Raw genomic sequence first — 21528 nt, forward strand, 5'->3', positions numbered from 1 at the left:
AGAGTATAAAAATATTGCTCGGGCATGTAGGAATGAAATCAGGAGGGCCAAATCACACCTGGAGCTGCAGCTAGCAAGAGATGTCAAGAGTAACAAGAAGGGTTTCTTCAGGTATGTTGGCAACAAGAAGAAAGCCAAGGAAAGTGTGGGCCCCTTAATGAATGATGGAGGCAACCTAGTGACAGAGGATGTGGAAAAAGCTAATGTACTCAATGCTTTTTTTGCCTCTGTCTTCACAGACAAGGTCAGCTCCCAGACTGCTGCGCTGGGCATCACAACATGGGGAATAGATGGCCAGCCCTCTGTGGAGAAAGAGGTGGTTAGGGACTATTTAGAAAAGCTGGATGTACACAAGTCCATGGGGCCGGACGAGTTGCATCCGAGAGTGCTAAAGGAATTGGCGGCTGTGATTGCAGAGCCATTGGCCATTATCTTTGAAAACTCGTGGCGAACGGGGGAAGTCCCAGATGACTGGAAAAAGGCTAATGTAGTTAAAAAAGGGAAGAAGGAGGATCCTGGGAACTACAGGCCAGTCAGCCTCACCTCAGTCCCCAGAAAAATCATGGAGCAGGTCCTCAAGGAATCAATTCTGAAGCTCTTAGAGGAGAGGAAAGTGATCGGGAACAGTCAGCATGGATTCACCAAGGGAAGGTCATGCCTGACTAATCTAATCGCCTTCTATGATGAGATTACTGGTTCTGTGGATGAAGGGAAAGCAGTGGATGTATTGTTTCTTGACTTTAGCAAAGCTTTTGACACGGTCTCCCACAGTATTCTTGTCAGCAAGTTAAAGAAGTATGGGCTGGATGAATGCACTATAAGGTGGGTAGAAAGTTGGCTAGATCGTCGGGCTCAATGGGTAGTGATCAATGGCTCCACGTCTAGTTGGCAGCCGGTGTCAAGTGGAGTGCCCCAGGGGTTGGTCCTGGGGCCGGTTTTGTTCAATATCTTCATAAATGATCTGGAGGATGGTGTGGACTGCACTCTCAGCAAATTTGCGGACGATACTAAACTGGGAGGAGTGGTAGATACGCTGGAGGGGAGGGATAGGATACAGAGGGACCTAGACAAATTGGAGGATTGGGCCGAAAGAAATCTGATGAGGTTCAATAAGGATAAGTGCAGGGTCCTGCACTTAGGACGGAAGAACCCAATGCACAGCTACAGACTAGGGACCGAATGGCTAGGCAGCAGTTCTGCGGAAAAGGACCTAGGGGTGACAGTGGACGAGAAGCTGGATATGAGTCAGCAGTGTACCCTTGTTGCCAAGAAGGCCAATGGCATTTTGGGATGTATAAGTAGGGGCATAGCGAGTAGATCGAGGGATGTGATCGTCCCACTCTATTCGACATTGGTGAGGCCTCATCTGGAGTACTGTGTCCAGTTTTGGGCCCCACACGACAAGAAGGATGTGGATAAATTGGAGAGAGTCCAGCGAAGAGCAACAAAAATGATTAGGGGTCTGGAACACATGACTTATGAGGAGAGGCTGAGGGAACTGGGATTGTTTAGTCTGCAGAAGAGAAGAATGAGGGGGGATTTGATAGCTGCTTTCAACTACCTGAGAGGTGGTTCCAGAGAGGATGGTTCTAGACTATTCTCAGTGGTAGAAGAGGACAGGACAAGGAGTAATGGTCTCAAGTTGCAGTGGGGGAGGTTTAGGTTGGATATTAGGAAAAACTTTTTCACTAGGAGGGTGGTGAAACACTGGAATGTGTTGCCTAGGGAGGTGGTGGAATCTCCTTCCTTAGAAGTTTTTAAGGTCAGGCTTGACAAAGCCCTGGCTGGGATGATTTAATTGGGGATTGGTCCTGCTTTGAGCAGGGCGTTGGACTAGATGACTTCCTGAGGTCCCTTCCAACCCTGATATTCTATGATTCTATGAGTGGGGTCACTTTAGCCGGTGACCTGGGGAAGTTCGAAGCCACCAGCGTTCCCATGGATGCCCCAGCATCTCTCCCGTTCCTTGGTGGGAGTTACAACAGGTCCTTCCAGTTTCACGCCCTCCCTTAGGTCGGGGGTGGTCGATAGCACTCGCAAGCTGCATGTGGGAAGGTTTATGTGGCCTGTGCCCTTTTGCCACCCCAAACCCCCCAGGGGTCAAACTGGGATCGGGTCTTCTCCCAGCGCTCCAGTCTGGAGGGCTGCAATTCAGGCTCTCTTGGTTAAGAGCCCCCATCTTGACCTGGGCCACATACTGTTCACTTACAGAACTAGCATGGAGACATTCCTTTCTCAACAACCTTGTCTCCCCAACAAGCTGGCCAAACACAGCCACTTGGTTATAGGACTGTTTAACTTTCTTAACAGCTTTCACTCCATCTGAGACCTTCTCAAAGCTATCCACGCTGGATCTTTCAACAGGAAAGTCAGTGGATCCATTCACAACAGAAAATTTCTGGCCATTAGGAACTGAAACTTTCTTGATTAAATTACTTTCACACCCTTCAGTTGCAGTAAACTGCTTGCAAAGACTCCATGAGGATTCCTTTCCCTAGGGCTTTTCTATGCAACAATTCACCCTTCACAGAAATTCTGCCCTTACCCTCTTTACCTAGGGCTTGCTCTAGAGGAACACTTTCCTGAGCAACAACAGGCTCTTTCTGAGTCTCACTTACATCCAGAATCACCTCTGGCCCATCAGGCGGATTCCTACACCATCTCCTTTCAGGCAAACTTACAGACTTCCGAGATAAAAGGTCAGAAGCATTCTCCTTCCCTTTGCCACACACAAGTTCAGGAATCTTTTCCTTCTTGCTACAGGTTTCCACACCCTCAGTAGGTAACACGATCAAATCACCTTTCTGCTCTCCTTGTGCCCTGGCTAGGATCTCACCCTGATTAGACAGAGTTGCTACACCCTTTCCCAGCCACACACTAGCAACAGGCAAAATACAAGCGCCAGAATTGTCTGGTGTCTGGGATTTTGCTAGGACACTAACTGGATGCGACTTAGTTACAGGGCCATTCTCCCAAGCAGACACAAACTTAGGACCCTTCCCTTCCTGGGCTTTAGCTGAATCCAGAACCAACTCTGAGACAACTGCACTATTCTCAACCATCATAGGCTGAAAGGCCCCTTCTGTCTGCTCCACAGACAAAGAAGAGCCGGACACACTTTCTCCTTGACCAGACACACAGCTTGGGATCTCATTCCCCTTGTCCCAGCACACAAGGCTGTTCGCAGACAACTGCTTGGAGATCAGGGTAGCTCCCTCCATAGGCAGATCAATACCCCTGACAGACACAGGCATGTTTCCTTCACTGTCACAGTTCTCCCCCCAGGTAACAGGTAAGGTCCAGGGACACTCATCTTCCACTCTCCTCGCCTTCCCACCCTGCTGACTATCCTGGTCTATCCTGCTGACTAGACACAGCCATCAGCTCACAAGGCTGCCTAGGCTCATCCAAACTTTCCTTACCAAGCACCTTGCCACTCCCAACAGATAACCTTCCCTGCCTGTCTCCCCCCAGACTCAGCTGGGGTCTCAGCTCTCACTGTGCTCAGTGGGGGCAGGCAGCGAGCTCGCTGCTTTCCTCACAGCATCAGAGCCAGTGGGAGTCCCCTCTCTGGTGTGCAGGGGGGCGGGGAGCATCTCTCTGTCCCACCCAGCCCCAGGGGTCTGGTTACAGGCAGGCAGGTAGCCCAAGCCTAGCAGCTCCTCCCCCACTGCCAGCCATGTCATCTGCATTTTCACTGACCATTTCCCTCTCCGCCAATTGGTTCCCTGGATTCAAATTCAAACCCTTGGCCGTTACAGGAGCAGGGCCTGGATCCTGTCCCAAAGAGACAGAGTTACTCCCCAACAGGGTCTCACAGCTGATATCCTCGAGAACCCCAACGACCAGCCAGCCCCACTCCTCCTGGGTCTGCACAGGGATCTGGGCCATAGGCAGGGCGAGGGGCTTCGTCCCTGGGACCCTCACCCAGCTCACCCAGCCCCTCAGCATCTGAGGCTGCACCACCAGGGGCCTGACACCAGTTCTCTCTGTCCCAGGATCTCGCCACCCCAGGAATGTCTCCCCATTGACCATCCCCTTCCGCTCCCACTGGGGGTCTGAGGGGCCTGGCCCCAGGAGACTCCACACAGACATATAGGCTGGGACCAGGAGTGGGAGCCTGTCCACCTCCCCACCCATTGGGCTGATGGAGTCTGTGGCCTTGGGACCCAGCAAGGGAGCTAGACACCGAGGCTTTTCCGCAGGGTCCCCCTGGTTCAAATCTCCAGCCTGCTCAAAGGCAGTGAGGTGGCATCCACATCTCCCCACTCCTTAACCAGGGGCAGCAATTTACTCTCGAGGTTCCCTGCGGAACTGGCCCCCCGAGGTCTATCCCCACTCACCCCTGGGAGGTCCCCTAGGCCTCTCCGCCCCACCACCGCCAGTTCATGCTGCTGTTGCTTCTGCAGCTCTTTCTCGGGCTCTCGCTGTCTCTCACAGTCCTCTTGCTCTCTCAGACTCAGCTCCAATCCCATCTGTCTCCGATCCCCCGATGGGGAACCCGATCGTGAAGACCCTCGTCTGGTCAGGGACAGGAGTCTTGGGGATGCCTGGCTCCCACTCCAGCTGCTCCCAGATCCTGCTATAGCCCCAGTTGGGGTCAGGAATCTGCTCCTTAGAGCGGTCATCCTCCTCCAGCTGCACGATTAACTGTGCCTTGGTGAACTTTCCAATGCTTAACCCTCTCTTTCTGCACAGGGTTACAATGTCCTTCTTAAGGAGATGGTGACAGGCCATCACTCCGCTCTTCCCAAGTTGTTGTGGACTCTCAGGCCTGTGTGCTCTCAGCTCCCCACAGTTTCCAGGGAGAACCCCTAGTGTGCCAGCCCTTCTCGAGGTCACCCCCTCTTTGTCAGGGTCGAGCTGCAGACTCCTCCGCCCTGGGACCGCTCGCTGCAATCCCCAGGGGAACACTGTTACTGCAAAAGTCCTTCTCTCTCCCAGGGCCGAGCCGCAGGCTTCTCCGCCCCTGAGACTGCTCACCGCAGTCCCCAGGGGGACCCCATTACTGCACAGTCCTTCTCGCTGGTCACACACTCCCAGGGGTTAACTGCCCCCTGAAACCGCTCCTCTCCGAGCCTTCTGCATGCCTTGTCCTCGTCAATCCCCCTTCATTTTACTGCTCCCCCGTCACTTACTGCAGGAAGCGCCATCCATGGGGTGCAGTACATCCCACCGCTGCCACCGGTTGTCACGGAGTCCCCGGGCGATGCTCTGGAACTGCTCCCTACGAAGCCAGTCAGGACTCTGGGGAAGTCTCCTTTTTGAGAGCAGACTGTCTGCAGGACACACAGCTCACCCGGCTTCCCCCTTCCTGGGTCTGACCTTGGAGCATTCAGCATCCTCTGCCCCTCCGTGCGCTTCCCCCAGTGAGTCCGCTCAGGCGGGGTCCTGGGGCAGCCAGAGGGTCCTGCCCATTAACTCCGCAGTCAGATGTGACTCTCACCCAGCCAGTAAAACAGAAGGTTTATTAGACGACAGGAACATGGTCTAACACAGAGCTTGTAGGTGCAGAGAACCGGACCCCTCAGCTGGGTCCATTTTGGGGGCAGTGAGCCAGACAACCACGTCTGCCCTTCACTCCATGTCCCAGCCAGCCCCAAACTGAAACTCCCTCCAGCCCCCCCCCCCCGGGCTTTGTCCCTTTCTTGGGCCAGGAGGTCACCTGATTCCTTTGTTCTCCAACCCTTTAGCTCTCATCTTGCAGGGGGGAAGGCCCCATGGCCAGGAAACAGGGTGTTGGCCATTCTCTGTGTCCAGACCCCTGCCCATACCTGCCCTCTAGGGCTCTGAAATGATCATACACCCTTCTCCCACTCCCTAGAGACTTAAGAACTGCACAGGGGAAACTGAGGCACCCCCACACTATTCAGAGGAAACATTAAGAACAGTCCCGCTTCGTCACATCGGATCCCATTGAGACACTGAGAGGGTCGTTGTTAGACTTCAGAGTCAGTGGACCATTGAGATGGCTGGGGTCTCTCTGGGCCGGTAGGAGGGGAAAGATGCTTTAAGCCCCTTACACGCCACTTCCCATGTTTCCCTGTGGGAAACAGGAAATTTCCGCTCCCCTTGCAGAGTGCAGGCGTTACTGTGTCAGTCACCCTGGGGGCAGCTCCCTCCTCCCATACAGATGGGCTCAGGCTCTCTGCACATTCAGGCAGCATCACTTTGTCAGTTACCCTCGGGACAGCTCCACATGCGATTGGCTCAACTTCTTTTTTAACTGGAAGCCCAAATCCCAGCTGGGCTCGGGGTTCTGCCCGTCAGCCTCCCTGCCTTGAATGAAAGAAATGCCATTCTGTGGACAGAGAGGGTAGTTAGCTGCTTTCTCTTTTAATAGTGCACAGAATCACTTTACAAAAGAAATACGCCTGCCCCCAAAATAAATAATCCTAAATACAGAGGCAATTCAACACTTGGAATCTTGGTTTTTGGCAACACACGTGTGTGTTTGTTTTTTCAGTGACCCTACTTTAAATCCATTGTCATTGTCCTTTGTTCTACAGCCTCAGGAGCTCCCTCGGCAGAGACCACGCCCCAGCATAGTGGCAAAGCAACTTGCCTAGGCTAGCTGGAAAGAAGGGTAATCCTTCACTTGTCTCTGGATCCCAAAGCACTGTAGGGACAGACGTCAGGCCTTGCCAGTGCTGCGGTGCGGCGAGAGGGGAAACCGAGGCACCAAGAGGTGAAGCGACCTGCTGGGAGTTGCACAGTGAAGCAGGGGTGGAGCTGGGTTAGAACCAAGGAGTCCTGAGTCCCCATCTCAATTGCTGTAACCACCAGACCATGCTCACTCCCAGAGCTGGGGGCAAAACCCAGGAATCCTAACTCCTAGCACCCCACTGATCTAACCACTAGTTATCACTTCCCTCCCAGAGCTAGGGATAGAACCCAGGAGTCCGGAGTATGAAACCCACCTCCCTTGCTCCAGAAATGCAAAGAGAAACCAAGAAGTCACCTCTTCATAATGCTGCCAGCGTAACAATGTACATTGGCTTTTGTTTGTATGGCTGCCTACATGTGGCAAGATAAGGCTGGAGTGATGGAATCCCTCCATCTAATGTCGGATGTAACACTTGTGTGTGGGGCGGGGGATTATGGTAGCACGAATCCTCGCCTTCTGGATAGGAATGGAGTGAGGGCAGACACAAGGCCCCGAGGCACCTGCGCTGGGCACCCACAGGAAGCACGATTTTCGTTCGGTGGGAAATTTGGTCATTCTGAAATCCCTTTTCCTTCCAGATCAGAATGAAAACCAAGACTTTCTAATTTCCCTGCTAAGTGAAGCTTGGGGAAATCATTTCATTATGATAAAACGGGAATGTTTGTTTCAATTTTGACTTTTGATTTTTTCATATTACGATTTACACTCCAGAACAATAAAACATCTCTATAATTACAATTTAGAGAATCGAAGATGAAAACATTTAATTTCAACCTGACTGTTTCAGAGTTAACACCATTTATAAAATAATTATGATGCTGTTATTTATGCTGTATTTGTAATTAGTCTAAAATTGAAAAAAGCCAGAACGTATCGTAAATAATAATAGTATTTTAGAATTAAAATTGATAGTTCAATCTAAAATTGAAAAAGATCAGATTGAAACCATTTTTATTTAAGATTCGATCATAAATTACATGTAGGCTTGGGAGAATTCCATTTTTATTTGTTAATAATTTTGACAGATAATATGTTTTTTTAGGCATTTTTATATATTATTGGTTTAAATGTTCGCAACTACACAAAATTATGGATTATTTTTTCAATGTTTATTGCTGTAAATTTTCACGGTTGTGAGAAATTATGGAGGATAAGATAATGGGGGGGTCAGACAATAATTAATGACAGTAGCGGTTGAGATTCAAAAAGTTAAAGCTTTATAACTGTTAAAACATAAATTGTCAACATCACGTGAAAATATACAAAGTAAATACCTTCTAACTTGAATAAATTCTCAAGTATCATTTTTCTCACTTTGTCTATCTGTAAATTTTGACTATCATAGATGGAAATATTTTTTCATTGGCTTGTTTGTGTCTGGTGAAATCGATGTTGACCAACATTTACCAATAAATATCGAATCCTTATTTATAATACCTATTATAATCTGAAATAAGAAAACATTTTGTTTGACTTTGGCCTTTTTGTTTAAATATTATAATTTATAGTATATTATAAATAGCATTATATATAATTATATGAGCTAAAAATTAGATTGAAATAAGTTTATAATTATCTGACATACTGTACAGTTGTTATATGTAAACACAAAAAGTCAAAATTGAAACAGTGTTCCTATTTTAGCTACAAAATTTTTTAAAATGTTAGATTATATTATTCTAGTTACTAATATCATCTAAATTTTTAAAAATCTGTCTAGCTAAAGTAGAAACATTGATTTCAAGTTTATTTTGACAGATGACGATCACGTGTAATCTAAGCTGAAATAAAACAATTGGAATTGAAAACTCCAAGGGTTGCATTACCTGGCCTCACCCAAACACTGGAAAGGAAATGTCATCCAACCACACACCTGCTCGTGGGAAGTACAGCATTTTTGGATGGAAAAACCAGTCCCTCGGGCAACCGCTGAGCAGGTCCTCCTGGAAGGGGCGTGGAGCAGGGATTGCGGATTCTCTCTGAAGCACAGCCCCGGGGCTAGATTTTTTGATGCCTACCTGCTCTTCTAGGAAACGAGGTGAGTGCTCTGGTGTGTGGAGAGGTGGCTGTTTGTGCATTTCATGTGTGTTAGCAGCTCACACTCCAACCCCTAGGCTCCGCCCCAGGCTCAGCTGACTGCTAGCACGTGTTCCGCGTTCGGAGCCGCCCATGTGTTCAGAACACCACCTCCTAGTAAAGATGTGGCCAGAGTGTGAAGTGTGTCATGGGCTGGGAGGATCAGTGGGGCCAGCCTCCATGTCCTGCTCTCTGCGTGTGTCAAAGCGAAGCCGCGTGCTCCTGTCTGATAGTGGGGCTAGCGAAGAGTGCTGCCCTGTGTGCTGAACGGGCAGAGAGTGGGAGATCTGACCATGTGGGCCTTGCATCCACAGTGGCATGGCTGAGGCCTGTCCAGGGGAAGTTGAGGCACAGAGCAGTGAAAGTGGCTTGCCTGAGGTCACACAGTCCGCCACGGGCAAAGCTGGGCACAGAACCCAGGAGTCCTGGCTCCCAGCCCCCCCGGCTGTAATCCACTAGACCCCACTCCCCTCCCAGAGCCAGGGAGAGAACCCAGGAGTCCTGGCTCCCAGCCCCCCCTGCTGTAACCACTACCCAACCATCCACTACAGAGCAGTGAATCAAGGTGCATTTAAAATAACCCTCTGCTTTACATCTATTCCTCCGATCCTGGAGTTTCAACTTCTCCTTTGAAACCTCGTCCGGAAGAGAGATAAACCCCGTTCTAAACTGGCCCCTGACCAACCCAGAACTAAAACCGGACCACCACCCCCGGAGCGAATCGTTTGCCTTTGAAATAGATTGGGGCAGAAAGGAAGCATTCCGGCTGGAACGGAAAACCCTGCTTTATGCTTTATTTGTCTATATAAATTACCCGTCCCCCCCGCCCGAGCCCCGCCCCAGCATAAATATTTTGCAAAGCATTTTCATCATCTCATTACACTTGAGAGAGCCCCCCCCATCCCGGCAGGTTACTTAAATATATCAAGGGGGCGGCAGAACCCAGGCATCCTGGCGGTAGTCCATCCCTCCGCCCCGCAGCAGTTGGGGTCTGGAGAGCGCGCCAGCATCCCAAGTCGGTCCAGCCGTGTGTCTAAAAACGTTAACGGGACTTGGCGGCTGAGGAGGACTGTACCCACTGTGGGGCCAAAGGGGAGGCGTTGGGGGGTCAGTGGGGCAGAGGGTGGGGATCAGTAACCCCGCCGGAGAGCTTTGATTTTTCCCCCCGACCCCAACCATCAAACCTGGTCACCCCAGTCTTGTCCCTCTTCCCCTTACGATGACGGAAAGGCAGCGGTGTGGGTGCGCCTGGCACCGGTAACACCTGATTGTGACCCCCACCCCAGATCCAGTCCAGGGGCAGCAGAAAGGGGGCGATGGTCCATCACCGCTGGGTGTCCCTCCCACTTCACCTCTGATCCAGGCCTCGCTCGCAGTCCAGCATCCCCAGCTTGGCCAACCGGCTCTTTCCAGCCGAGGGCACCGCGGGGTCTCCCCCCCAGGAGAGCGGACAGGTCAACAGCCAGCAATTCACCCCCTCTGCTGTCCCCGGCCGGCCCAAGGCAGTGCAGTGGGGGCGTGGCAGGTCCACGCTGGCCGTGCCCCCGGCGTCATATGGCCGTGTCCCACAGCACCGCATGCTGGCGCCGGCAGGGCGGCGTGCCGCCCTTGCGGCTGTCCGTGGTGCGGCGCCAGCTGGGGAGGATGGGCATGCTCTCCTGCTTGCACAGGCTGCGCTCGGGCCGGCGCCGGGCTTTGATCTCCTTGCAGACGCAGCGCTTCCGCTCGATGACCTCCAGCAGCTTCCCGTCCCGCTCCTGGGCACCTGGCGCCACCCCGGGCAGGGGCAGGGGCAGGGGTGGCAGGCCCTGCCCGCCGGAGGAGAGAGTGAGACGGGCCGCAAAGCGCGCCCCGAGCCCCCGCTCGCCTCACGCCCAACGAGGGGGTGGGATCTCCGCAGCCCCCCCCACCTAACCCACAGCCCCCGCTCTCCTAGCCCGGGGCTCCCCCAGCGACCCCCCCCACCTAACCCACAGCCCCCGCTCTCCTAGCCCGGGGCTCCCCCAGCGACCCCCCCCCCCACCTAACCCACAGCCCCCGCTCTCCTAGCCTGGGGCTCCTCCAGCGACCCCCCCCACCTAACCCACAGCCCCCGCTCTCCTAGCCCGGGGCTCCCCCAGCGACCCCCCCCACCTAACCCACAGCCCCCGCTCTCCTAGCCCGGGGCTCCCCCAGCGACCCCCCCCCCACCTAACCCACAGCCCCCGCTCTCCTAGCCCGGGGCTCCCCCAGCGACCCCCCCCCACCTAACCCACAGCCCCCGCTCTCCTAGCCCGGGGCTCCCCCAGCGACCCCCCCCACCTAACCCACAGCCCCCGCTCTCCTAGCCCGGGGCTCCCCCAGCGACCCCCCCTACCTAACCCACAGCCCCCGCTCTCCTAGCCGGGGACTCCCCGCAGCTCCTCCAGTGACCCACAGCCCCTGCTAGCCCACTCCTGGGCTCCCCCCAACTCTGCCGGTGCCCCTCACGCCTGACGCGCAGCCCCCTGCTAGCCCAGCCCTGCACCTGCCCCCAGCCCTTCTGGTGCTCCTCACTCCCGACCTGCAGCCCCCTGCTAGCCCAGGCCTTGCCTCTCTTTGCCCCCCAACCTCTCCCCCTGGGTGCTGGATACCTTACCAGGCTGGCTGCGTCTTTGGGGTGACTGCACAGCCTTTGCGTGTGAATCACGGTGTGTCGCACCCCAGAGGTGGAAGCTGACCGGCCCAGGCGGTAACCCCCGGTGAGGTCTGGAGAGTGGGAAGCCAGAAGTGAGATGGGTCACCCTGCCCCGCCCCCCATGGCACAGCACCCACCACTGAGCCCCCGGCCAGCCCCCCACCTCCCTGCAGCACAGAATCCCGTGTCACCACATTGGGATTCACTCTGAGCCAGAGGCGAGCGCTGGCTCCCACTCCCTTCCCAGCAGAGCTCACCTCCCCAAGTCCTTGCCCAATCCCCCGCCCTGGGGCAGCCGCCCTGTCCCCCTTCCCTCACGGCGGCCGGGGGTACCTCCGTTGCGGTGGCAGGCAGGGAAGGTCTGACATGGCACAGGCAGCCCCGTTCGGCAGCCCGGCATCTTGGGCACTATCCCCTCGGGTCCCGGGGCCCGGACGGGGATCCCCGACAGCGAGGTCCCTACCAGGGCTTTCAAGTCCCTGTCCGGCTTCAGCTGCACCTCGCCACTGCCGTTCCAGACCTGGGCGCCCTCCGCGGGCTCTGCCAGGGCAAAGGACAGGGTCAGAGGGGAACGTGTTCGAATCCTCCATCCCCTGAGCCAGCCAGTCCCTGCCCTGGGGCCGGGTGGGAGCCAGCGCCCCCCAGAGGCGACAGGCCCTGTGCCCCATTCCCCGCCCCCCTGAGCCAGCTAGTCCCTGCCCTGGGGTCAGGTGGGAGCTGGAGCCCCCCAGAGGGGACAGGCCCCTGCCCCATCTCCGCCCCCCTGAGCCAGCCAGTCCCTGTCCTGGGGCTTGGGGGGAGCCGGCGCCCCCCAGAGGGGACAGGCCACATGCCCCATTTCCCGACCCCTTGAGCCAGCCAGTCCCCACCTTGGGGCCGGCGCTCCCTAGAGGGGACAGGCCCCATGCCCCATCCCCAATACTCACTCTCTGGCTCTTTGCCTTTCCGGTTGCTGTAGAGTCCCTTCCTCTGCAGCGCCCAACCCACGCCCAGCATCTCCTCGTCGGCGCCAGCCACCACATGGGAGCAGGCCATGCTGGCGAATGCCCCGCGGTCCTGCAGCTGGAACTTCATCACGGGCGGCACGGCCTTGGCCCCGGCTCCTTTGACGCTCTCGTAGGCCGGCGGGCGCTTCATACCCCCGCAGGGGGCTGGGTAAGTCCACAGCATGCCCAGGGGCGGCTCAGGGCGCGGGGCTGGCTTGCCGGCGGGCACGGTGGCTGGCCGAGCACACAGCATCCCGTGCAGCACCGAGATCTCCTTCTCCGTCTTCTGCTCGGCCGGCAGCCCCGCGTGGGTGGTGACTTTGACGGCCGAGTACACCATAGTGTAGGACATGGCCGGCTTGTCCTTGGCCGGCTGGGGCACGGGCAGCATAGAGGGCAGCGGCTTGGCCGGGGGGCAGATCATGCTGTGGGAACTGGGCAGCTCCTTCTCCGCCTTCTGCTGCCCAGTGGGCTGTGGGGGCAGGGGAGTGGAGTGGCTGCGGGCGCGGCCGGAGGGCACTAGGGCTTGGTGCCCTGGTGGATGGGCTGCAGCCGGCGCTTCCTTGGCGTGGCAGGGCACAGGGAGTTTGGAGGAGGCCTCCTGGCTGCCCGCTTTGTAGCCCTTGTGCCCCGTGCCCTGGGGGAAGGCCAGCAGGGGTGGGCGGTGCTGGAGCAGGTTGGGAAAAGGCGGGGGGATGTCGCAGGGGGAGGTCTTGCCCTTGTCCGCCTTAGCCTGGCGCGGGTGGGGGGAGACGGGCATGCCGTTGGCCTCCTCAGGCAGGGGGTACTTCATCTCCTCGTAGATTGCCTCGCTCTCGTCAGAGTCCTCCTCCCCTGCTGGGAGCGGCGGCGGCTGGGGTGCCCCGGTGCCCCGGAAAATGTCCCCCACCATCTCGATATAGACAGGCTCCTCATCCTCGGGGTCCGAGCCCTTGGCGTGGCCGTGGGAGAACGCCCGGCTAAACCGTGGCGGTGCCCCCCCACCCATGGGGGTGACTAGGGGGCGGCTGGAGTAGGTCTCGTCGAAGGAGACAGAGAGCTGGGTGTTGGGGCTCCGCTTAGGCTTCTGGGGGGGCACCTTGCGCCCCAACTCCCGGCTCTCGGAGCATGACTTCTGGGGCCCTGGGAGAGGGAGAAGGTAGAGCTCAGACGCAACCACCTCTGGGGCGGGGCGGGGCAGCTGGTTACACAGGGATCCCTCGCCTGGCTCTGAGATGCGGCCACCTCTGGGGTGAGGCACAGTGGCTGTGTAATGCCTTTCACAGCAGCACTGCCCCACTGTTTAGGACTGGACAGGAATGCTGGGTTTGACTGAGGCTGTGGTGGGGGGTTGAAGAAAGTTGGCCAATCGCTGGAGCGGAGGTTCGGCCCGGACGCCGGGGTTCCCAGCCCAGCTCCGGGGAAGAGAGCCCCTGGCCTGTGCTCCTATGTCAATTAACAATAAGCAGCACAGCGCCCTCTAGGAACACGCCAGGGCATCTGGGCTGGCTCTGCCTACCAGGGGAGGGTGACTCCTACTGAGCCCCCACCCTGCTCCCTGCAGCATAGCGCCCCCTAATGGCACACAGGAGGATGCCCCCTTACCCCCCCAGCTCCACCAGTCCAAAGGCCTCACCGGTTTTCTTGCCGCCGGCCGGCTCTGCCACCCGCCCCTCGCCTGCCATGCTGAGCTTGGTGCTGGGGTGGCGCTTGGGCTTGGCCGGGGGCTTCCTGGCACTGGTGGCCCCCTCGCCGTTCTCCACACTGCCCACCGAGTGGCAGGAGAGGGAGCGGGGCGCCATGCCGCTAGCGCAGGGGTGGGGCGCGTGCTCCTGCGAGGCAGGCATGGTCATGAAGCCCATCCGGAAGTGGCGGCGGAAGGAGGCCACGTCCCGGATCTTCCCCGCTCCTGGGTCCTTGGTGGAGCTGTGGGGACACAAAGAGCAGGAGGTGAGGGGGTGCAGGACACCTGGGTCCTAGCGGTGGCTACTGATAGTTGCAACAAGGTGGGTAGAACCGCATTTGCAAGACCATTGCAGGTGCCGTGTATACCAGTAGTTGCAACAATGTGGTATGGCCGGGCAGTAAACAGTGATTGCAACTAGGGGTGTCTATGCAGTGGTGGATTAGTTTTGGGGGGCCCCTCCCCATCCCTTCCACTGGCAATCCCGCTGCCTGCCCCCACAGGACTCCTGCTGGGGAAATGGGGTAGGGGTGTGGGGTTTTGCCCTGGCATGCCAGCCAGGGAGCGGGGTTGGGGCATGGGGGCTTGTCCTGACTGGGGCACTCTCGGCGGGGTGCCCATCTTTCTGGGGGCCCCAGGCATGGGCCCTGTGGGCCCAGTTGCTAATCCACCACCATGTCTATGGACTCCAGCTGGATTCTTGTGCCCCTCCCAGCATGCATTACATCTATCCAACACTGTTGCAACCGCTGTTCTAGCCTGCACCCGAAATGCCTCGCTGCTGCGGCTGAATCTGGGCCACGTTATTGCATGACGTTGAACCGCTTCAGGCCTTGTTCTGCCATGCACTGGAACCTCATTGTGACAGCAACTGGTCTCCATCCGATGCCCAGCACCCTGGGGAGGGGTCCCTGTGTAACCAGCCGCCCCGCCCCAGAGGTGGCCGCATCTCAGCACCGGGCAAAGGGTCCCTGTGTCACCAGCTGCCCCACCCTAGAGGTGGCCGCATCTCAGCACCAGGCGAGGGGTCCCTGTGTCACCAGCCGCCCCGCCTCAGAGGTGGCTCCATCTCAGCACCAGGCGAGGGGTCCCCTTCCCTCCCAGAGCCAGGGAGAGAACCCAGGAGTCCTGGCTCCCATCCCCCCTGCTATAACCCACCAGCCCCCACTCCCCTCCCCCATAGAACCCAGGAGTCCTGAACCCCACGTACCCCTTTTTTGGCTCCTCGTCCTTGTGCTGTCTCCACTCCAGCTTGCTCTTGCGGTAGAGCAGATTCATGTCGCCGTGGGGTGGCCAGCGGGTCTGGCTCAGCGCCCCGTAGGCCAGGCTGCCCCGCTCCTCGATGAACTGCAGGAAGGCGGAGATCAGGGCCTCCTGGGGGCTAGTGGTCATCTTCCCTTGGCCCAGGTCCAGGGGGGCATGGGGGGAGCCCACCAGGGGGCGCTAATGGGGGGCAGAGACAGTGTTAGAGGGGGAGTGCACACTATGAGGAGGGCTGGGAGGTAGTGGTGAGGCGTGGGAGCCAGGACTCCTGGGTTCTTTCCCCACCCATACACGGGCAAGCCAGACCCACACCTCTGATTCCACCGGACTCCTGGGTTCTATCCTCCCCATACCCACTGATCAGAACCCCCCAGACTCCTGGGTTCTATCCCCCCCCAACACCTGCAGGCCAGAACCCCCCGGACTCCTGGGTTCTATCCCACCCCCCAACACCTGCAGGCCAGAACCCCCCGGACTCCTGGGTTCTATCCCCCGCTTACACCCACACGCCTGAACCCCGCTCTGAACCATCCAGACTGCTGGGGCTGGGCCATACCTGAGGCACCTTGGCGGGCGGCGAGTGTGTTGGATTTGGGGGTGATGTGGAGGGCGGCGGGATTGGGGGCGTCTGGATGAATGGCGGGGCGGGGATGGCAGAACGTGACGGGGAGCAGAGAGGGGAGACCCACAGTTGCCCCCCAGGGCACCTGGGACGTGGCTCCTGCTCAGCCCGGGGGCGAGTTAGCCAGGGGGGCAGGAGTGGGGGGCGGGGGGCATGTCTGGTCCCGAGGCTCCAGTTGGGGTGGTGGGAGTCCCCGGTGCCCCCTGCTTGCCGGTGCTGATGGGGGTCCCCCGGCGCTGCTCCGGGCTGAGCTCAGGGGGGTCTCCGGTCCATGCTCTGTGCTGGGCGCTGCCCCAGCGGATCGGGGGGTCTTCTACGGGCCTGGCAGAGAGAGGGGGGGTCACAGGGGCCTGGGATTCCCTCTGCTGGCCCCCAATATCCCATCACCATCCCGCAGCCCCCAACAAACACCCCATGCCCCTCAGTCGCACCCAGGGCGTGCCCCACAGCCCCCAACAAACACCCCATGCCCCTCAGTGACTCCCAGCACCCCATCGTGTGTCCCACAGCCGCCATCAAACACCCCATGCCCCTCAGTGACTCCCAGCACCCCATCGTGTGTCCCACAGCCCCCAACAAACACCCCATGCCCCTCAGTGACTCCCAGCACCCCATCGTGTGTCCCACAGCCGCCATCAAACACCCCATGCCCCTCAGTGACTCCCAGCACCCCATCGTGTGTCCCACAGCCCCCAACAAACACCCCATGCCCCTCAGTGACCCCCCAGCGCCCTATTGCGTGCCCCACGGCCCCCAACAAACACCCCATGCCCCTCAGTAACCCCCATCACGTGCCCCACAACCCCCAACAAACACCCCATGCCCCTCAGTCGCACCCAGGGCGTGCCCCACAGCCCCCAACAAACACCCCATGCCCCTCAGTCGCACCCAGGGCGTGCCCCACAGCCCCCAACAAACACCCCATGCCCCTCAGTGACTCCCAGCACCCCATCGTGTGTCCCACAGCCGCCAACAAACACCCCATGCCCCTCAGTGACTCCCAGCACCCCATCGTGTGTCCCACAGCCCCCAACAAACACCCCATGCCCCTCAGTGACCCCCCAGCGCCCTATTGCGTGCCCCACGGCCCCCAACAAACACCCCATGCCCCTCAGTAACCCCCATCACGTGCCCCACAGCCCCCAACAAACACCCCATGCCCCTCAGTGACACCCCAGCGCCCTATTGCGTGCCCCACGGCCCCCAACAAACACCCCATGCCCCTCAGTAACCCCCATCACGTGCCCCACAGCCCCCAACAAACACCCCATGCCCCTCGGTGACCCCCCAGCACCCTATTGTGTGCCCCACGGCCCCCAACAAACACCCCATGCCCCTCAGTGACCCCCCAGCACTCCATTGCATGACCCACAGCCCTGCCCTCAGCCTCGTGATCATGGCTGGAGCCCCCTGATGGAGCCTGGGGGGAGACTTAGATTCTCTTGGATCTCCCCCAAGGAGGGGCTACCAGGGGGGATCCGGGCTGCCTCCCACCCCCCAGTGCTCACCCCCAGCCCCACATCTCCCCCTCCCTCCCCTTTCCAATCTCCCCCTCCCCACACATTCCAATTGATCCCTTCCCAACCCCCACATCCACCACCCCACCCCTCCCAGGCCGCATCCATCCCAAACATCCCTCTGTCCTCACCTCCGAACCCCTCCCTGCATCCCTCCATCCATCCTTACCTCCCTGTCCCCTTCCCAGCCCCCCACAGCCATCCCTTCCCAGCCCCCACATCCCTCCCCTCCCAGCCCCCATATCCACCCATCCCTCCCCTCGCAGCCCCCCACATCCGGCCCCCGAGGCCCCCCTTCCCAGCCCCATCCACCCATCCCTCCTCTCCGAGCCCCCCACATCCATCCTTCCCCTCCCAGCCCCCCATCCAGCCCCCGAGGCTCCCCTTCCCAGCCCCATCCCTCCTTTCCCAACCCCCCACATCCTTCCAGCCCCCCACATCCACCCATCCCTCCCCTCCCAGCCCCCCACATCCAGCCCCCGAGGCTCCCCTTCCCAGCACCCCACATCCACCCATCCCTCCCTCCTCACCCCCCCCCCCGGGTCCCGCCCGCCCCCGGTACCTGCCCGGCCCGGCTCCCCCGGCTCCGCTCGCCCCATCCCGCTGCCGCTGACGCAGCGTCCAAGACACGCGGCGCCTCCCCCCGAGCCGAGCCGAGCCGAGCAGCCGGGGATGGAGAAACCTGGGTGGGGATGGACGGGAGAAAGACCGGGGCGGAGGGAGACAGCGGCGCCCCTCACATCCAGCCCCCCTCCCCTGCCCTGCGCTGCCGGTGCCCCTCACTCCCGATCGCAGCCCCTGCTAGCCCAGCCCTGCCCCTCCCAGCTCTGCCGGTGCCCCTCACTCCCGACCCGCAGCCCCCCACCCCCGCCGCTGCCCCTCAGTCTTCCCCACCCCCATGGGCTGCTGGCTGAGAACTGTATTTGACCCCCTCCCAGCGATCTCCTGAGCCTGTAAAGTGCCCGGGAGGGGCGGTGGGGGGGGGGGAATCATGTGTCCTTAGTGCCTGGAACATGGAAAGTGCATTTCCCGACCCATGGGCTGAGCAGGGCTGGAGCCAGCAGCTGATGCCACTGTCAGAGTTGATGCATCACCCAGCACTGGGTGCAGATGCGGCCACCTCTGGGGCGGTGCAGCGGGTGACACAGGGACCCCTCGCCCGGCGCTGAGAGGCAGCCACCTCTGGGGTGGGGCGGCTGGTGACACAGGGACCCCTCGCCCGGCGCTGAGATGCGGCCACCTCTGGGGCAGGGCGGCTGGTGACACAGGGACCCTCGCCCGGCGCAGAGATGCGGCCACCTCTGGGGCGATGCAGCGGGTGACACAGGGACCCCTCGCCCGGCGCTGAGAGGCAGCCACCTCTGGGGTGGGGCGGCTGGTGACACAGGGACCCCTCTCCTGATGCTGAGATGCGGCCACCTCTGGGGCGGGGCTGCTGGTGACACAGGGACCCCTCTCCCGACGCTGAGATGCGGCCACCTCTGGGGTGGGGCGGCTGGTGACACAGGGACCCCTCTCCTGACGCTGAGATGCGGCCACCTCTGGGGCGGGGCTGCTGGTGACACAGGGACCCCTCTCCCGACGCTGAGATGCAGCCACCTCTGGGGTGGGGCGGCTGGTGACACAGGGACCCCTCTCCCGACGCTGAGATGCAGCCACTTCTGGGGCGGGGTGGCTGGTTATATAGCTCAATGCCTGAGCACCCCATGCCAGTCTCTCCCCATCCCCATTACCTCTGCTGGGGCTTGAGTGTCAGCCATGGGGCCACCCAGCTTTTATTCCCGGGAGGGAATTTCTGAAGGGGGTGGAGCGAGCTGCTCAAAAGCCCCTCCCTTCTCCGGCCTGGCAGCTGCTGGCATGGTGGGTAGGTGCCTCCAGTCTGTGCCCCCCCCATGGAGTGCAGGATGGACCCCTCCGCTATCTGCCTGCCCCGCCCCACACAGCCCCCCAGTACTCGCTGTTCCTCTGCCCGTCCCGCCCCCCACAATCCCCTGTCTCAGGCTGAGAATTCCCATTTCCCAGTGCCCCCCCCACGAGCCATCAATCTGGGGATTCCTGAGCCCGGCCGCAGGGGCTGAGCTGGGGTGTCCCCTTGAGTTTGTTAGATGAGGTCTGTCCGCACAGGGCACCCAAGTCTGCCTGGGACACCCGAGCGAAAGGCTGCTCCAGCCACCGCTGGCCCCTAGGGGGCGCCTGTCTGCGGTGCGGCATGGAGCTGGTTCGAGCCAATGAGGGAGGGGGTGCGTGAGAGAGAGATGTGCTGCCCCCTGGTGGCATGTGTGTGCGCACCAACCCCTGCTGGTGCCCTCGGGTTACCCCCTCACAAACCAGCCTCTTTACCCCCAGGACAACCGTGGCTGCCGTAAAATCTGTCCCCCCGGAACAGATGGGTCCGGAGCACTGGATAATTAGGCACGAGAGTAATCAAGTCATTGCCTAATGATCTTACTTTTGGTTTGGGTCACTGCGGCGGGGAAGGGGTTAACGGGGCGGGGTGGGGGGCTGCAGCAGGGAAGGGGTTAGGGGGTGGGGGCGGGGGGCGCCATGGCAGGGAAGGGGTTAATAGGGCAGTGGGGGGCCACGGCGGGAAAAGGGTTAATGGGGTGGGGAAGGGATTAAAGGGGCGGAGTGGGGGCACTATGGCGGGGAAGGGGTTAATGGGGCAGGGGTGGGGGTGCCATGGCAGGGGTGGGGGGTTGCGGTAGGGAATGGGTTAACGGGGTGGGGAAGGGGTGAATGCGGTGGGGGGCAGGGGCACCGTGTTGGGGAGAGTTAATGGGGTAGGGTGAGGGCACGGCAGGGAAGGGGTTAACGGGAAGGGGGTGGACGTGGCGAGGCGGGGCAGGGGTTAAAAGGGTGGGGTGGGGGCACCGCGGCAGGGAAGGGGTTAACGGGGTGGGGGGCACAGCGGGGAAGGGGTTAACGGGGTGGGGTGGGCGCGCAGGGGGGAAGAGGTTAATGGGAAGGGGGTGGGGGCCGCGGCGGGGACGGGGTTAATGGGAAGGGGGTGGGGGGACGGGGTTAACGGGGCAAGGGCGCCGTGGCGAGGAAGGGGTTAATGGGGCGGGGGCGCCGTGGCGGGAAAGGGGTTAACAGGGCGGGGGGCCGCCGTGGCGGGAAAGGGGTTAACGAGGCGGGGGGGGCGCCGTGGCGGGGAAGGGGATAAAGGGGCGGGGGGGGCGCCGTGGCGGGGAAGGGGTTAACGGGTAGGGGGGCGCCGTGGCGGGGAAAGGGTTAACGGGGTGGGGGGGCACCGTGGCGGGAAAGGGGTTAACGGGGCGGGGGGGGCGCCGTGGCGGGAAAGGGGTTAACGAGGCGGGGGGGGCGCCGTGGCGGGGAAGGGGATAAAGGGGCGGGGGGGGCGCCGTGGCGGGGAAGGGGTTAACGGGTAGGGGGGCGCCGTGGCGGGGAAAGGGTTAACGGGGTGGGGGGGCACCGTGGCGGGAAAGGGGTTAACGGGGCGGGGGGGGCGCCGTGGCGGGAAAGGGGTTAACGGGGCGGGGGGGCGCCATGGCGGGGAAGGGGATAAAGGGGCGGGGGGGCGCCGTGGCGGGGAAGGGGTTAACGAGGCAGGGGGGCGCCGTGGCGGGGAAGGGGATAAAGGGGCGGGGGGCGCCGTGGCGGGGAAAGGGTTAACGGGGTGGGGGGGGCGCCGTGGCGGGGAAGGGGTTAACGGGGTGGGGGGCTGCCGTGGCGGGAAAGGGGTTAACGAGGCGGGGGGGCGCCGTGGCGGGGAAGGGGATAAAGGGGCGGGGGGGCGCCGTGGCGGGGAAGGGGTTAACGAGGCGGGGGGGCGCCGTGGCGGGGAAGGGGATAAAGGGGCGGGGGGGCGCCGTGGCGGGGAAGGGGTTAACGGGGCGGGGGGGGCGCCGTGGCGGGAAAGGGGTTAACGGGGCGGCGGGGCGCCGTGGTGGGGAAGGGGATAAAGGGGCGGGGGAGCGCCAAGGCGGGGAAAGTGTTAACGGAGTGGGGGGGCACCGTGGCGGGAAAGGGGTTAACGGGGCGGGGGGGCGCCGTGGCGGGGAAGGGGATAAAGGGGCGGGGGGGCGCCGTGGCGGGGAAGGGGTTAACGAGGCGG

The 21528-nt window shown here is 60.1% G+C and overlaps 1 protein-coding gene across 4 annotated transcripts; it reads right to left on the reverse strand.

Moving 5' to 3' along the window:
* Positions 1–9548: 9548 nt before the first annotated feature.
* Positions 9549–18198, reverse strand: NYAP1 (neuronal tyrosine phosphorylated phosphoinositide-3-kinase adaptor 1). 4 transcript variants are annotated; one of them, XM_078850884.1, is made up of 8 exons: positions 18013–18195; positions 16145–16254; positions 15259–15491; positions 14001–14290; positions 12326–13507; positions 11733–11939; positions 11361–11470; positions 9549–10551 (listed from the first exon to the last, which is right to left on the reverse strand). In XM_078850884.1, exons 3-8 carry the CDS (start codon positions 15438–15440, stop codon positions 10294–10296), a joined length of 2229 nt encoding a protein of 742 aa, XP_078707010.1. In that variant the 5' UTR covers positions 15441–15491; positions 16145–16254; positions 18013–18195; the 3' UTR covers positions 9549–10293. The 4 variants fall into 4 exon arrangements, with proteins under 4 accessions (XP_078707010.1, XP_078707013.1, XP_078707012.1 ...); XM_078850887.1 differs by lacking the exon at positions 11733–11939 and having other exon boundaries at positions 18013–18198; XM_078850886.1 differs by lacking the exons at positions 16145–16254; positions 18013–18195 and adding an exon at positions 16019–16129.
* Between the last annotated feature and the right edge of the window lie 3330 nt (positions 18199–21528).

The sequence above is a fragment of the Lepidochelys kempii genome, chromosome 28, assembly GCF_965140285.1.
Source record: "Lepidochelys kempii isolate rLepKem1 chromosome 28, rLepKem1.hap1, whole genome shotgun sequence".
NCBI classification, from domain to species: Eukaryota; Metazoa; Chordata; order Testudines; family Cheloniidae; genus Lepidochelys; species Lepidochelys kempii.

Coding starts and splice junctions, on each gene's coding strand:
- NYAP1 (XM_078850884.1), bottom strand. CDS start 15,440: ATGACCACTAGCCCCCAGGAGGCCCTGATCTCCGCCTTCCTGCAGTTC. Junction 13,508..14,000: donor GGCCGGCGGCAAGAAAACCG/GTGAGGCCTTTG, acceptor TCCCTCTCCCAG/GGCCCCAGAAGTCATGCTCC. Junction 11,940..12,325: donor GAAAGGCAAAGAGCCAGAGA/GTGAGTATTGGG, acceptor TTGCCCTGGCAG/AGCCCGCGGAGGGCGCCCAG.